Source organism: Penicillium citrinum, assembly GCF_028827155.1.
Source record: "Penicillium citrinum strain IBT 23319 chromosome Unknown utg000001l:1.0-4955037.0:1.0-4956770.0, whole genome shotgun sequence".
In the NCBI taxonomy this organism is placed as follows: domain Eukaryota; kingdom Fungi; phylum Ascomycota; class Eurotiomycetes; order Eurotiales; family Aspergillaceae; genus Penicillium; species Penicillium citrinum.
Genome location: NW_026622686.1, coordinates 2,180,496 through 2,196,314, shown reverse-complemented (window position 1 = coordinate 2,196,314; position 15,819 = coordinate 2,180,496). Strand labels below are relative to the sequence as shown.

The 15,819-nt window shown below is 47.2% G+C and overlaps 7 protein-coding genes across 7 annotated transcripts; 2 read left to right on the top strand and 5 right to left on the bottom strand.

Moving 5' to 3' along the window:
- Nucleotides 1-181: 181 nt before the first annotated feature.
- Nucleotides 182-3,790, bottom strand: N7469_000824 (uncharacterized protein; the record flags this gene model as incomplete). The annotated part of the gene is made up of 2 exons (XM_056639744.1): nucleotides 182-1,175; nucleotides 1,470-3,790. The coding sequence occupies 2 exons, from the start codon at nucleotides 3,788-3,790 to the stop codon at nucleotides 182-184; spliced, it is 3,315 nt and encodes a 1,104-aa protein (XP_056505501.1).
- A 1,164-nt stretch (nucleotides 3,791-4,954) lies between these two features.
- On the top strand, nucleotides 4,955-5,697 carry N7469_000823 (putative NADH-ubiquinone oxidoreductase 178 kDa subunit; the record flags this gene model as incomplete). The annotated part of the gene is made up of 3 exons (XM_056639743.1): nucleotides 4,955-5,082; nucleotides 5,235-5,474; nucleotides 5,568-5,697. 3 exons carry the CDS (start codon nucleotides 4,955-4,957, stop codon nucleotides 5,695-5,697), a joined length of 498 nt encoding a protein of 165 aa, XP_056505500.1.
- Nucleotides 5,698-5,919: 222 nt separating this feature from the next.
- N7469_000822 (protein-histidine N-methyltransferase) lies at nucleotides 5,920-7,311 on the bottom strand (the record flags this gene model as incomplete). Its single annotated transcript, XM_056639742.1, has 3 exons — nucleotides 5,920-6,591; nucleotides 6,658-6,951; nucleotides 7,162-7,311. The coding sequence occupies 3 exons, from the start codon at nucleotides 7,309-7,311 to the stop codon at nucleotides 5,920-5,922; spliced, it is 1,116 nt and encodes a 371-aa protein (XP_056505499.1).
- Nucleotides 7,312-8,274: 963 nt separating this feature from the next.
- On the bottom strand, nucleotides 8,275-8,841 carry N7469_000821 (uncharacterized protein; the record flags this gene model as incomplete). Its single annotated transcript, XM_056639741.1, has 2 exons — nucleotides 8,275-8,488; nucleotides 8,525-8,841. 2 exons carry the CDS (start codon nucleotides 8,839-8,841, stop codon nucleotides 8,275-8,277), a joined length of 531 nt encoding a protein of 176 aa, XP_056505498.1.
- Nucleotides 8,842-9,412: 571 nt separating this feature from the next.
- On the bottom strand, nucleotides 9,413-10,814 carry N7469_000820 (cystathionine gamma-lyase CYS3; the record flags this gene model as incomplete). Its single annotated transcript, XM_056639740.1, has 4 exons — nucleotides 9,413-9,973; nucleotides 10,050-10,497; nucleotides 10,569-10,654; nucleotides 10,710-10,814. The coding sequence occupies 4 exons, from the start codon at nucleotides 10,812-10,814 to the stop codon at nucleotides 9,413-9,415; spliced, it is 1,200 nt and encodes a 399-aa protein (XP_056505497.1).
- A 1,014-nt stretch (nucleotides 10,815-11,828) lies between these two features.
- Nucleotides 11,829-12,810, bottom strand: N7469_000819 (DNA-directed RNA polymerase III subunit RPC25; the record flags this gene model as incomplete). Its single annotated transcript, XM_056639739.1, has 7 exons — nucleotides 11,829-11,873; nucleotides 11,939-12,116; nucleotides 12,190-12,253; nucleotides 12,318-12,404; nucleotides 12,460-12,556; nucleotides 12,645-12,743; nucleotides 12,799-12,810. The coding sequence occupies 7 exons, from the start codon at nucleotides 12,808-12,810 to the stop codon at nucleotides 11,829-11,831; spliced, it is 582 nt and encodes a 193-aa protein (XP_056505496.1).
- A 316-nt stretch (nucleotides 12,811-13,126) lies between these two features.
- Nucleotides 13,127-15,235, top strand: N7469_000818 (CCCH zinc finger protein; the record flags this gene model as incomplete). The annotated part of the gene is made up of 3 exons (XM_056639738.1): nucleotides 13,127-14,934; nucleotides 14,978-15,059; nucleotides 15,119-15,235. 3 exons carry the CDS (start codon nucleotides 13,127-13,129, stop codon nucleotides 15,233-15,235), a joined length of 2,007 nt encoding a protein of 668 aa, XP_056505495.1.
- Between the last annotated feature and the right edge of the window lie 584 nt (nucleotides 15,236-15,819).

The following is a 15,819-nucleotide window of genomic DNA, read 5'->3' as shown; positions in this document are numbered from 1 at the left end:
TCTCAAATCGCTCAATCGCTCAGTCGCTCAGTCGCTGCAAATCAACAGAAAACACCCCGAGTCCTTATATCTGACATTCCGAAATTGACACAAAGAGATACACGAACAACAAAAAAGAAGCAGTTAAAAAAAAAAAAGAGAGAGAGAGAGAGAGAGAGAAAAGAAAAACAAAGGTCAAGTTTCAACGGACGCCATTCATACTTTCACGAATTGTCCTTTTCGGACTATTAGGCGCAGACTGCACCGTCAATTTCGCCGGCGCAGTATGAACACCAACCAACTTCTCAACACTCTTCAACGGAAGATTCTCCTGAGATCCCTTAGGAGTCTTAGGCGGAGACAATTGACTCCCATCATTGACTAACGTATCAGTAGATTTCTTCGCCAATTCCTGCAATCGAGCCATTACAACCGGGGAATCTGAGAAAAGAACTTCACCAGCCGAGTAAACGCACGGATTCGCCCTTTCACCCGATGCAAACGCAAAATCTTCATGAGCAGCCTCCCGAATCACACAAGGGAATGTCCTCAATACAACATGTCGCGTAGGATCACTCTTTTGAATCGGAGAAACTTCCTTGGCAACCCCATACTCCAACCAACCCTCATTCGAGACGTCCTCGGAATCTGGCGCCGGTAAGAGGGCCAGAACAAGTTCTCGCTCGACACGAGCATGACGCCATGTCTCTGCAGCAAGCTTGACGATCTTTCGTACCGTCATTAAGAGTGAGTCTAAGTGCTTAGGGTCTGCAAAGTGTCTGATATGATCGATAATTTCATCGACGATCACCGCGGCCGCAACATTAATCGATTGTTTAGCGTCTGAGGTCGTGTAGGCTGCTTTTAGAGTTTGTTGTCTCCAGAATGCCTCGCGACGAACAGACTTGCGACGAATGTCCATAGAAAGCATTTGGAAGAAGGTGTCGGCTTTATCGTAGCGGCGACCGAGGGTGAATAGGAAGGGTTGGAAGACTCGGTAAGTTAGGGTTTTGGATACCACATGTCGGATGTAAGCGCATCGTAAATCGCGGGAGGCGGGACTATTATCTAGGAATGAAGGTAGTTCAGAGGGAATTTTGGCGAGAATATCTTTTGGAGGGTCGATGGGGAGATAGGCGAAGTAGTCTTGGGAGAGATCGTGGATCATTTGCGAGAGTTGGTTGAAACAGTCCGTGCTAAAGGAGAAGAAAAGATCTTATTAGAATCATGTACATTTTATAGCGATATCAACATTCTATAGAGCGGAATAGACGAAATGAAACAACAGAAGGGAAACAATTGATGCATTCGACATGACAAAAGAAATAGTAATAATGAATGGATAGATGGGGGCATGAACGTGAACGCGAATGAATGAATGAATGAAAACATGAACTTCATGATGATCGTAATCATAAAATCATCAACCAAAAGGAGAGAAAGAGAGCGAGAGAGGGGAAAGTTGAGATTAACTCGGTCTGATCACTTACAAGAATCGATCACCCTTAGTCTTGAGATCAGTCGCTTCTCCAAGACTATGAAGTGTCTTTCTCAGCCGGTCACAATCACCATCAAGATGATCGATAGTCGACTTCATCTCATCAACAGCCCGTTGAAGCTGCTGCTCCTTAACAAGGCCATCACCCTCCAGCCTCTCCTTCTCCCTCTCAGAACTCATCAACTCTCCATCTTTCTCAGAGATCTGCTGCATCAGCCCAGCCTTCTCTGCCTCCCAACTCTTCTCCTTCTCAGCAAGCTGGGTCTCAATAGCAGCAATCTTATCATTGAGTTCCTTCGCAGCAGCAGCTAATTCTCCAGCATGAGTCTGACGGAGAGAGTCCAATTCACCGGCATGACCATTCTGAAGTGATTCAATATCCTGAGCATTCTTCTCACGCGTCTCCTGAAGCTCTTTCTCCCGACTTTCAAGCTCGGTCACTTTGGCCGCGACTTCTTCGCGAATCGAGTTAAGTTCGGCAAGGCGCGCTTCTAGCTCAGACTCCTTAGATTCAAGGGTGGAAATCTTAGAAGTTAATTCCGTCTTTGTGGCTTCGAGCTCATTGCGATGGGTTTCAAGTGTTTCCTGCATGAGAGTCTTCTCTTTTTCCCATTCGCCTTTATTAGCCTCATGCTGGTCACGAAGATCCTTCTCTCGAGCTTCGAGTGCCTCAGCAGCGGCTTTCTCATCTTCATTCTTGATTTCCTCGAATAATTCAGTGAGTTCTTGTTTCTGTATCGCAAGGGCCTTGGTATGCTCTTCCTTCTGTTCCTCACGTTCCTTCTCGTGCGCGGCCTGCGCTTCTTCGATGCTGGTGTTTAATTTGGCGAGGTCTGCTTCGAGGTCACTCTTGCTTTGAGAAAGCTCTTCGTTTGTTCTCTGGTGAGTAGCCAATCCATCTTCGAGGTCTCTTTGTTTCTCCTGGAGATTTCCAAGCTCGAGACGAAGTTCGTTGATGGTGTTCTTTAGCTTAGCGCATTCTTCAGCGCTCTCGTTGGCTGTCTTTTTCATCTGAGATTGTAAGGCCTCGATATAGAATTCTTTATGCATCAGGGCTTGTTCATGTTGGTTCCCGATTTGTTTCATTTCTGCTTCGCGGCTGTTGAGTCTGCTGTGGGTGCTTTGGAATCCATGAAGTAGACGATTGATGTCGGGAATGGCAGATTGGATTCTCTTGAGAAGCTCAATATGCTCTGCATCGTTCTCAGGTGGTGAGATAGTACCATTCTCGTGTGGTGCTCCATTGCCCAAGGGTAGGTCTCGAAGAGCTTGGAATGATGCATATGGCTGATCAGATACGCTGTAGCTTCGGTGCATGAATTGAGGACTTGGTTGAGGACCACCCGGGTAAGGAGCATATGGAGGAACCATCCCAGCGGTGCTCATGACAGGTGAGTGGACAGATGTAGTATAGCTTTGGTTTGTCGATGGAGGCGGAGGAGGAGCCATCGCGGGAGCCGCTGGAGCTGGAGGCGGTGGAGGTGTTGCAGTTGGGGACATTGTTGGAGGCATGGCGGGGGGCATATAAGGATAATGGGATCGAGCCAGCGGGCTGCTGACCTTGGGCACAGGTGAGACGTAAGGTGATGCGAAAGGCGAAATATATGGCTGCGGTGGTGTATATGGCACTGGCGAGGCGTATACAGGAGATGCGTACGGCACTGGTGAAGCGTATGGCACCGGTGAAGCGTATGGCACCGGTGAAGCGTAAGGTCTCGCTGCTGGAGACGCAGGGTAGAATCGGGCTTCTGGTGATGCGCTAGATACAAACCGAGCCTCAGTCAGAGAAGGTGATGGTAATGGTACCTGCGAAGGTACGGGCGAATATGCAGCAGCCGGGGACGAAACAGGCGTTTTATCCTCTGTTTCCAGCTTGGTCGTTTCTTCAACAGGTTGGATACTGTCTTCAATGAGTGATTGGCTCTCTTCAAGCTCAAGAGGAGCCTCTTTCGTGTCTTTATCAATCGACACAGGAGTCTCGGTTTCGGGACAATCTTCCTTCACAGAGGATGGTTGATTTGCAAGTTCGTCAGGATGAGATGAGGCTTTCTGACATTCCTCATGGTCGATTGGCACTGGGGAAGATTCAAGAGGTTCAATGGCTTCTGGAATTTGCTCGGGTACTGGTTCTGGTTCTGCTGGTTGGTCAAGTTCTGGTTCTTGTACCACAAGGGCCGGAGTATCAGGATTCGAAGATTGAGTTATTGTCTGGTCATCTGTTGCTTCCGGACTCTTGCTGTTCTTAATCTTCTGCTTTGCTCCTCCCTTCGCATTCTTATCTTTGCCTTTGGCCTTCTTGCCACCGGCTGCCATGATGGTTGAGTGATGCGTGCCCAAGTCTATGGAGTGATATGAAAAGACGTGTTTCCAATAAGATCACTGCGAGAATAAATACAGTAACTTGATGAGTAAATTTTGGGTCGGGTGATTCACGGATGTTTAGTCTGCACTGTACATTTGGAACTTGCCCTGGCGGTGCTTCAAGATATAGCCCAAACGCTAGCCAGACTAAGAAACAATAGGGCTCAGTCGGCTCGAATACAGGAGTCAAGTCGCGTGGAATATGTGATTATCGGGCAGAGAGTCAATTACTGGGTCATCCAGTCAGACGAGTGGGCGCAAATAGTTGCGATACACGAAAGCAAGGCTGCCCGTTAGAGTACGCAGACAAATCCGGGACAAGTTCAAGTCCAAGTCCAAATTTCAATTTCCAGTAAGAATGAAAGAATGCAGAAGGGCGCGCAAAGGGCGACAAAGAAATTCAGTTGTAAGCGAACTATGAGAGACTTGAAATGTGCGACCCTTATTGGGAAGAGCGCAGCGGACCGAACCTTAGTGGGCGTTGAGTCCCCATTTTTAGGCCTAATGGAACGAATATTGTAGTTCAACGCTGATCCGCGTACCCAGTCTTCGGAATGTGAAGCGAACGGAATTCGATTTCAGACCGAAGATAGACCAATTGGTGTGCACCATTGGGGCATTGGGCACCAACAAAATCAGGCGAGGATGAACAAGTAAACAGTAGGGCCATAGTGGGGACCCTCCCAAGAGTGACATGTTCAATCGACAGCCTGACACGACCTGCAAAGAATTGCGATTATGGGCCACAAACGATGGGTCCACTGGGTCTGTACTCCATACAGTAATGCTTTTTAGTGTCTCTAGTGCTGTTAGGGAGAAGGAAGAAATGAGGCATCACCATCTGAGCCCATCGCATCCATCCCCAGGAAATACGGCGCCTCGATCCCCGATGGGCTTGCATATGCAGGATAATATCCCATCGCAGCGGGGATCACATTGCATTGCATTTGCTCTAAAAAAAATTAATGCGTACATAGAATTGATCAAGAAATAGCGCGATGGAATGTATTCTGGAAAGAAACAAGACGGCGCGGGTTTACTTTGCAGCCGACAAATACGCTAGTCCGGAAATGGCATCACGCACGTGACTTGGTCGAATCGCAACCTCATCCTATCATGGCGGCGGAAAGGGTCATCACCAACTCGACTTCCCTCAATTATCCCCCAACAACCATGTTCGCCGCCAGAAGCTGTGCTGCCTCGACGCGGCAGGTGCTGCGCACCCAGGCCCCCCCGTCGTTTCGGTTCTTCTCATGCCCATGCCGAGCCCGTGAATGAAGGCTTTGGCGTAAGCTACTCCCCGCCAAACGGTCTGAAGATGAAACGAAGACTCTCAACAGACCGCCAATGCCACTATTCCAGATTGCTAACTTGTGGTTTCCACTGAACAGCGCAGTTTTTATGTCACCGCCGGTAGCTTCGTCTCCGCCTACCTCCTCTACCGCTTCACCAAGGCTCAACAGGAATCTGGGTCGGAGTCGTGGATCTCCGACCTCATTGCCAAGTGGACCCCTTCTCAAGAAACCTTTGAACAGCGTAATGCTATTCACACCGCAATTATGGAGAAGGCCGCCGAGGACCGACACATCCTCCAGAGTGAAAAACCCCGTGAATTCGTTCCCTTGAGACAGCCCGAGTATGTGATTCCGTTATTCGTTTGATACCGCTCTTTTATATGATCTCCATTTTTCGTTGAAAAATACAGCATGACTAACTTAAACTTAATTAGTATGTTCAACGTCGCTCCTATCATTAACAACTCTCCCGGCTCCCAGGCCGATCTGAGCCAGGTTATTGCCCACTACCAGCGCGAGAACAAGCTGGCCGAAGAGGCCCAGGCTGCTCGGTCCAAGGCCTAAAGGTCTCTACAATTGAAAGAATGGAGTCTTTTCTTTTATCTTTGTTTGAGGTGGCTGTCTATGATAGACATGCACAATGAGGCAAAACATGTACATATACGTTAGGATGGAAGTTCAATCCAGCATCTGATCCCTTGAATCTCATTTGTTTGAATTGTCACTCTGGTATTCCGTATGATTCGAGCTGTGGTGGAAAGATGGCTTTGAACGTTTGATGTTCTACTAAGCACCACTCCCAGCCGGTGTAATCTCCAATACAACTCGACCGACACCTTCCGACTGAATATCTACCTTCTGCTGCACTTCCAGTCCATCCCCGCATACATTTTTCAATGTAGCAAGGAACTCATCTACGCCTCCCCCAACGCCAAAATAGACTTTTTTAGCTGCAACCAAGGCTCGCGCAGTAGCGGCAGCAGTGCTAGAACGACGCAGTAACGCCAACAGAGTCTCAGAGAAGGCGAGCAAGGATAACGGCGAGTAAATCGTTTCACTTGCAAGTACCAAAGTTTGAATATCCCTCTCATCGCGAGAAGAAAAGACAAATTCCACGAAATCCGGAGACCAGGCTCCAGAAATAAAGTCCAGAGAAATGCCACGTCGCGACAGATCCGCCTTGAAAGCGTCTAGAAGTTCGGGGGTGATATCCAATTCTTCGTCCTGGGTGGTGGATGGAACATCCTGGCTCTCGGCTTCTGGCGCAGTAGTTTGTGACTGTGCATTATGCCAGGTAAGAATGAGATTTGGGAGTGTGACAAGACGCAGAACGGATTCATTATAGTCCGCGAATGTGAAGTGAATTTTCCTGGTTACAGGCGTATTCTCCACAGTCTGAGTCAGGCTCAATGCATGGGCAAAGAGGGCCAGTGATGGGACTGCAGTACCTGCGCCCAGCTGAACAAGGATATATCGTCAACAATGCAGTCAAAAGAGGAGAAATCAATGCAGGAAAATACGAACTTCGATGAAATGGGCATCTCTCTGTGAATTCGAGGGCTGAATATTCGAATCCTCACTGCTGACCAATTTTGCCAGGTCCAGTGCACATTCCCATGTCTTGAACCCTCCTTCGTAGAAATTGGGCTTCAAATCGCCTTCCTCTAGACCAGAGATGAGTTCTTCGTTATCATGACCTTCGTTATCTTCTGCCATCAACTGTGTGCGAATATCGAAAATTTCCCGACGTGCAATGACAATTGGCGTGCCAGTAATTGCCAGTCGGTTATAATATAATTGTGATGGAAGAACAGAGAGCTGCAATCGATTAGACTCGGAACAACCTTGGAATGTGATATATGCTGTTTGTCAATCCAAAGACATTGACTCGGGATACAAATATCGAGTACAGAATACCAGTAGATCCAACTACTTTGAACCTCAAGTTTCCGGGTATGCTCAACAGAGGAGTGTAGCCAAAAAGAAGAAGAAAAGAAAACACAGTACAGAATAAGATATCAAACTTACCCATTCATTCATATCATGTTTGTTGGCCCTCACCAACTCCGGCAACGAATTGTTCACTCCCGGCATAGGCGCCACTACCGATGTGTCATTATTGATCTCAGTGTCGTCGATATCGATGTCATCTCCAGAAAAGCCGAAGCTAAAAGCCATTTTCAAGGCGGATGGAAAATGGACGCAGCTCTGAGCTTATTGAAGTAGACCGGCGAAGAAAAAATATGGCTTCCCAAATACCTGCTAGTATTATCGACTAGCTGAATCCAGTTGAGTAGACTCAATAGGTTTGATGATATAAATCCCCTGTGCGTCCATTTACTCCGAGAATCTCGTTATTCCCAAAAATTGCGGCGGGCATATGTGATGACTAAGCATTGCCCACCTACCGCTTTGGTCGAAGATTATCCTCCAAGGAAGATTCGAAGAGAAGATTTCAAGGAAGACTCGAATGAGGCTCAATTCCATATTTTATTTACGAGCCTCTATATTTTATGAGTCCTTAATGTTTAGCTTCAATATAGATAGAAAGGATCAAACCCAATCTTAGTGGTACTTCTTGTAATAGTGAATAGTGTAAATTGTATACTCCAGCTCATGCCATACTAAAAACTATAAACTTTGAATATCCAAGAGACACATTTCAATTCGTTAAATTGATTGACAGTTCACATAGCATTGGAATAATTCTGCGGCACTCATGGAAACGCACGAGACAACCTTGTGTCGTTTTCTCGGAAGAAAGCTGATTTGCTTATAATACGTGCCCTCGGTAGGCGCAAGCTACAATTTAAAAGTCAATCATCAACTATGGGACACTGTTATACATGAACCACTTGTTCAGGAAGTAGTTATAAATTTGGAATTATCTTGAACAGCCCAGGATAGAGTTTATGCTAGCTGAACATAGATGTACCAAGGACAGCAAAGGTCATGGATGATTTAAGACTACGTAGTCTGCATCGAGAAATACCATATCAGTCAGGTTGGATTCAATCATATACTATCTAGTAGAAAATTCTCTGGCCCATGTCAGTCAAGAAAAAAGCCAGCAGTTCTCATATCCACCTTACATCTAAATAGCCAAACTGAATCACAATACATTTACCACAAGACATCTCATCAATTATAGACCTCAAACCGCCTAGTACGCTTCCGCAAAGGAGGTCTCTCACTAACAGTACTCTTATCTCCAACAAACTTCCAACAATCAACCCTTTCCTCAAATTTCTTACGCCCCAACCTCTTCTCAACCCACTCATGAGACTTCACATAAACAAACTCAGGATCATAACATCCCCACAACCTCTTAATCGCCACCTGGGCATCATCCTCACTATACACAGCAAGACACATACAGCTCGCAACATACCTCGCCGGTCTCTGATAATAAAGAACCGAATGACCAGTATGTAGAGGTGGGATATTCAATATTCCAGACTCAACAATCATCCAATAAATACGTCGAAAATACAATTCTTCCTCATAGTTTCCACATTCCTTATCCTCCTCACCCTCCTCCTGCTGCTTTTGTTGCTGCTCCTTCTTTCGTGGCATTTCCTTCCATTTTTCAATTGGGGGAAGATGAGCGCTCCATCCCAGGTGCTTGACGAAGAAATTCGCACGATCATGTAGAGATATTCTAGTACAGAGAATATCCCTTGATTCTAATCGTTGTACTCTGGACATTTTTCCGGAATGGTAATCGGCTATTAGCTTTAGTAAGTGTTTTGATTTGTAGGTTGTGCATTGTTCGAATTGTGTTGAGCAGATGTAGTGTCTTATTGCATATTTGGTACTTCCGTGAGCTTTGTCGTTTGATCTTATTAGGAGGATTGTTCTTAGTGCGCAAGGGATTTTCATAATGAATGTAATAGTTATGAGGAACTTTTTGATTGAGCTGGACGATATTCGTGAGTTGAATTATTAAATCAGATAGTTTGATTGATGTGATTGATGGGGTACGTCTTACTTTAAACTCATGATCGAACTAGTCTCAACCGGGCAATGAATTGCTGTGGTGGATCCATGGATCAGACTAACGTTTCTTATTGTGACCGTCTCTTTACATAGTACATATAACCATCGATACCTAATTGGAATCGACTAATAAGAAGGAGGTAATTGAACAAAGTCAGGTGTATTATAACACCCCAAGGAAAATCGTCTATTATCTAATATTTTCGTAAAAAAATGCATGCAAAGGGTAACGTGAAAAAGATCATCAACCAAACCCCACCCCATTTTAAGCGCTTCCATCCTAAGCCTTACCAGAAGCAACAAGATCCAAAGCCTTAAGCACATCAGCCTTCAAATCCTCCGCATCCTCAATACCACAGCTCATGCGAACAAGATCATCAAAGACACCCGCCGCCTCACGCTGATCCTTAGGGATACCAGCATGAGTCATGCTAGAAGGAACCTCACAAAGACTCTCAACACCACCCAGACTCTCAGCTAATGTGAAAATCTTGGTATGCTTGCAAAAGTTGTGTGCGGCAGCCTGACCACCCTTGATACGGAAGCTGAGCATACCACCGCCCATACCGTCGCGGTGCTGCTTCAGTGCAATGGCGCGGTGAGGGTGGGAGTCGATGCCGGGGTAGTTGACGGAAATGACGTGCTGGGAGGCCTCGAGGGCCTGGGCGATGGTTGTAGCGTTCTTGGTGGCTTCGCGGGCACGGAGGTGCAGGGTCTTCAGACCGCGGTGAGCGAGCCAGCAGTCGAAGGGCGAGGGAACGGCACCAATGGCGTTCTGCAGGAAAGTGAGACGTTCCTTCAAGGACTCGGAGTTGAAGGCAGCAACGCCCATGAGAACATCCTGGGGGGAAAGTATTAGTACTGTTGTTTTCCCTCTATTTTGCGGATACAGGGGCGAGTAAAGCTAAATAACATACAGAGTGACCGTTGATATACTTAGTGACGGAGTGAACAACAATGTCGGCACCGTGGTTGAGCGGGTTCTGAACGTAGGGGCTCATGAAAGTGTTGTCGACAACGACCAGGATGCCATGACGGTGGGCGATATCAGCAACAGCTTGAATATCGACCAAGCCGAGGGTAGGGTTGGAAGGAGTTTCGATCCAGATGAGCTTAGTCTCATTAGGACGGATCAGATCCTCGACGTGAAGCTCAATGGAAGGCGAGAAAGTCACATTGACGCCGTGAGCGGCGGCAACCTTAGTGAAGTATCGGTGAGTACCACCGTAGACATCGGACACCGAGACGACGTGAGACCCCGCAGCCAGAGACTGCAGGACAACAGCGGTAGTGGCAGAGCCTGAGGAGAAAGCAAGGGCGTACTTGGCATTCTCGAGGGCGGCGACAGATTGCTCGAAATTGTCACTGGGAGAAGTTAGCTTTCTGAATCTCTTGACTACATAGAGACCGTCTCATTGCGGGAGCGATTAACTCACCGGTTGGGGTTGGAGCTACGAGTGTACTCGTACAGTCCGACAGGGCTTCCAACGCTAGTCTGGGCGAAGGTGGTGGAAAGAGAGATCTAAAACAAATTGTTATTGAGATGCACTGAATCAAGGGATAAGGTCATCACATACAGGAGCAATGACAGCGCCAGTGGTAGGATCGTGAGGAGCACCGGCGTGAACAGCAAGTGTTCCGAACCGAGCGTTGGTAGTGTGGTGATTCTCAGTAGAACCCATATTGTCGATAACAAGCCGAGCTTAATGCAATTGTAGAAAAAGCAAAAGAAAAGAAAAGAGAACGATAGATTTGGAATTTAAGGCAAGCTTTGAAAGCTGTATGATGTGATTTATCAAGGATAAGATGAGATCACCGCCTTTGGAAATTGTTAGTGTCCTGATTATCAAGCAAATGGGAGAAAATAGAAAGAAAAAAACGTGGGAGGCGTTCGGACTGACCGGATTCGATCGAAAAAGAATAATACTTTGTTCTGCCGTTTCGGGGCAAAGAAAAAAAAAGTTTGACGGTCTCTAAGTATGGAAGACAGCTTTTTTTTTCTTAGTTGTCGAATGGATTTATCAATTGTGAGTGGTTGAAAGAAGCTGAACACTCCACAATTGAATGGACTGGCCGGGTGTAGCCGCGGCGAACAGTCGGCGAAAAGTCAGTCTAGTCCGATCAGCCGGAGTGTCGGACTATTCATCACTGTGTAAGTAACAGTGTATGTGTAGTCACAAATGGAGTCGTGGTGGAGTTGGAAACAATATATTACTAAAAAATATTGTGGCTTGATTATGACCTGTTCCTGAAGCAATTAATCAAACTGTATTCCTAATTAAATCCGATTTAGACTGGGGTTATTCAGCCATATGCAGACTCACCACCGGAGAACACTCCGATTGCTCACCTGGATCTTATGCAATCAATATTGGCCCTGTCGATGATTGGACTTTGGGAATAGTGCTATACATAATATATAAATGTACTTCGTACCAGGAGTAAACTCACCTCTCGTAGTATTCGGGCTATATGTCTACGTGGCCTTGAATGTACTGAGGACTTATGCAGGGATGTTCTGAATCACTTGGCGCCGTCGGTCTCCGCTCAACCGCCGACATGGGTATCTAATCTGACTATCAAAGAAATGCACGAGGTATACTATACACACTAGCATGTATACCATAGAGACACGAGTCCGATCTTTATGGACCGATAATCACATGATCGGACCATGAAGAGAATCGTGAAGGTCCTTACCACCAGGTGATCGGTCCCAGTCCTGCCATTTGCATTGAACCCTAGAATGTGGTAGTTCGTTAGAAGAGAATATCAAAGTATGCAGCGTTCACCGTTCTGAACATACAATAATTGAGTAAGGCGGTTTTCGCTCTGACGTGGCTCCGTCTGCGAGCTCTGGGGCATTAGGGATCTGGTCGTGCCATTCTTCGGCTTCAACACGGAACCGGACTACTTCTCCCACATCGAAATAGAAACTGGAGCCTTCCTCGTTCTCCCAAATCCATACTTGATCGGGATAATCACTATTGTCAATGAGTAACCAATCGACATTGAGATTCTGGTTAAGAGCAATGTAGAAGGCAGAGGGAAACTCACAATCTAGCACCCGGCATCAGAAGCTCTGGCGGAATCAAAATGTCGTTAAAGAACTCGACAGCAACTGTCATGAGAATGTTAACTCAAACCGAAAAAGCAACATATACTCGAAGTCACGAGTTCCCTACTCTTAATGCCATGTTCTGTTCCACTGGCAATTTTGCCCAGAACGATCTCCCCTTTGAAAGGCCGGAACACAATCATTCGAAATTTTACTGTGGATGTATCAGCTATGTCAAGCCAAATGGAGTCTGCGAGAGGTTGAAGTACCATTCACGTTCACAAGTCCAGTTCCATGGCCGATGAGACCATCTGAAGACTCCAACAGATCATAGAAACTGACACAAAGACCGACTTTTTGGATTACCTAGACGCAAAGTCAGATAGCTGAACAATCCAGTGCAATGATAGGCGGAATACTCGAATCAAACCCATTTCAAATATTTGGCACATACTTTATTGGCATACTTCTCGTTAATATTATCCTCAATCGCTACTGCACTGAGTTTTGAGAAGTCCTCAGGCGAGATTTGGATAAGATCTGAGATGGTCGTCTAGTTGCAGTCAGTGAAAAATGATATCCCATCTTCAGCCAGACAATCAACGTACAAGGATAAACATGGTGGGTATAGTAGAACAGTAGATATGATAATTGTATGACCAGAGACTTGAGAATATCACACAATGACTTTCTATTTCATTCCAGGCCCATGCAGGGCATCACAGCACAGAGATTCGAGAAACCAAAAAGCCTGTCGCCAATCAAGCGGCCCGGTGGATCTTTCCCGCACGTGACGCGCGAGCTGTCAGAACGGAAAGCTTCGAAAACTTCAAGCGCGGCCCCGATTTCGGATTTTTTGTTTCTTGCTAGAAAACTTGTTGTTGCTTTTCGCGCGATGGTGTAAATCGTTCTACGGTGGGACCTCCAAGAGGGATCATGAGTTCCCAGGGGTTTTCGTTCCCTCCGCCTCCTCCTCCTCCGCCAGTCCCTCAGGCCTCCTCCGCTACGTCGCATGGTCAACACTGGAATGCCCGCGGTAGTGGACGAGGACGCGGACGAGGCCAGGGAAATCGAGGTCGAGGAGGAAATCACAACTCAAATGGAAATCGTCAGGCATATCAGAATACTAACAACGGTTATAACTACGGGCCGGGAAACTATGGTTATGCAACTCAACCGGTGTCGGCGACATCGTACATGCCCCCGCCCTATCCTCACACGCAAACAACTTTTCAACAACCTCAAAATCCACCTTCCTATCAACCTCCCCAAACTTTCCATCAGCCCGCTGGATCGGCCGCCTTCCAACCTCTTCCACACTATGCTGGACCCAGCCTGACTACACCCTCCGCATCCTACCCTCCACAAACTACACCTTACCAGCCAAATGTGGCCCATCAGCATGCATCGCCGCCGAGTAATCCCATATTAATGAACTCGGTTCCATGGGGAACTGAAGTACCAGCTGCGCCTGCGCCTGCTCCTGCATCCGCAACCACACCGTATGGAGGAGTGACACATGGACACCCGCATGGACATGGACATGGACATGGACATGGGCATGGACCTCGAGGATCCTGGTCTTCCCACGCACAGGGGAATCATAATAATCACGGGCCCAAATCAAGGCCTCAAAACAAGCGTGATCATTCCGCTGCCTTTAATAAACCCCAATCCAGCGTCCCACGAACTCCAGCACCACCCGCAGTCCCTAGTTTCGGCAATCCTTTACCGTGCAAGCCACCACCCGCAGCGGACGTGACATCTACGACCCGAAGGCCGAGAAAGCGAAAACGAAAGCATAACCAGCTTGGGTTGACTCCGAAGACCGAAGAACACGAGTCTAGCGAGGATGAAGAAGATGTAGACGAGGAATCAACGTTTGCGGCAGCTGGATCCGAGTGCGCACCGCTTCAGTTCTCTTACAGAGGTAAGACGGCAACTTTACAATCATCGGCCGACATTGCAGCGTGGATTGCGGAGCGAAAGAAAAAATTCCCTACGAAAGAACGCGTGGAGGAGAAGAAAAAGGCTATTCAAGAGGCCAAGGAGGCTCGAGAAGCAGCTCGAAAGGAGAAAATGAACGAAAAGGCAAATGAGCACAAAGGAAAGCAAAAAGATAATCGAAAGAATAGCGATACCAATCCGGAATCAGCCATGGATGCAGCAACGATAGCGCAGCGCAAGGCTGATAAAATTCGGCGCAACCTGGATCGGGAACAGAAACGAATCGCCAAGGCGGAAGCTGAAGCCGAAGCTGCTCGTCTCAAGATAGCCGCGCTACAAAAACAACTTGGATCGGACGAACGCCGTAAAGAAACCGAAACCGAGGTCGGCACTGAAGACGGAATTGGGAATGGCGATGAGGCTGAGCCGAAAGAAACCATTCCCGAGACAGCTGAAGTCTTTGATCCCATGACTCTTGATACGGGAGAGAATCGTTCGGAGGCGGGTGCTTTGACCGCTCACGCTAATTCTGTTCCTGCGGGGGCGGATCCTGTGGCTAATCAGCTGGATGACCCGATGAATCTTTCATCGGAGGAGTCAAATGCCAGCGATTGGACCTCTTCTAGTGGCTCTGATTCGGACGAGGAAAGTGACAGTGACAACGAAAGCGATAGCGATAGTGGTAGTGACTCGGCACCTGAGCAGGCTAGCAGTCGACGACAGGGTCCTGAACGAGTTCCCCCGCCGCCTCGTGAAGGCAAGAAGCAATTATGTCGACACTTTGCTCGGAATGGGCAGTGTAACCGGGGGGGATCAGTGCAACTTCTCGCATGATGTTAGTGAGCGAGAGCGACGAAAGACGAAGCCCGAGAAGAAGGAAAAGGAGAAGAAAGAGAGGGGGCGTAAAGGAATTCTTTCAGCGGTGAGTCCCTTCATATTTTTTCTTGATTGATATAGTATACTAATATGCTAATCTCTTAGTTACTGGAACGGCAAAAAGAAGACGAGGACCGACGGGCTATGGAAGTGATTGTCTGGCTGGGGGAGAATGGACTATTGGAGGAAGCGCATGGTTCAGCCCCGCAAGGTATTCCTTAGTTCTGTCATGATTAGAATGATTGGATTATCCAGTAGATCATGAATTCAACTACTGTATTCTTCATTGCACAAAGTATTTTTTTTCTTCTCTCTTTGTTAGACTATCTCGTCGTGGTAGGGATAGTCATCGTCAGGAGTAACTCGGCAGAGTAAGTTTACATACTCCACAGATTATCAAGTATCTACTCCATCCAGTACTCTGGACTGTACTGTTCTGCGTCCTCCTAAGTAGAATCGAACAATATTGTAGAAATATTTTATTCACCTCACTTCTCGTCTACTCTCCTCTCTTCCATACTATGTATACATCGTACTAGCGCTATGGATAAAAATAACCCCTACAACCACGGGCGTACATAAGTAAATAGTTCAGTGATGCCTAACCGAGGAGTGGAACCCCAAATCATTTAAGGTCCTCTCCAAGCGAGGATCATCATTGGTAAACCATCAAGCCAAGCAAATCTCCCCAATCAACGCGAGCCAATGCGAGGCTCGTGGATCGCCGCCACGAGGGGAAGAGGGTGGAAATTCCCAACTTTGGCACTCACTCCAGGGCCGACGACTGGCCAGCCTCTTCCTAAGTG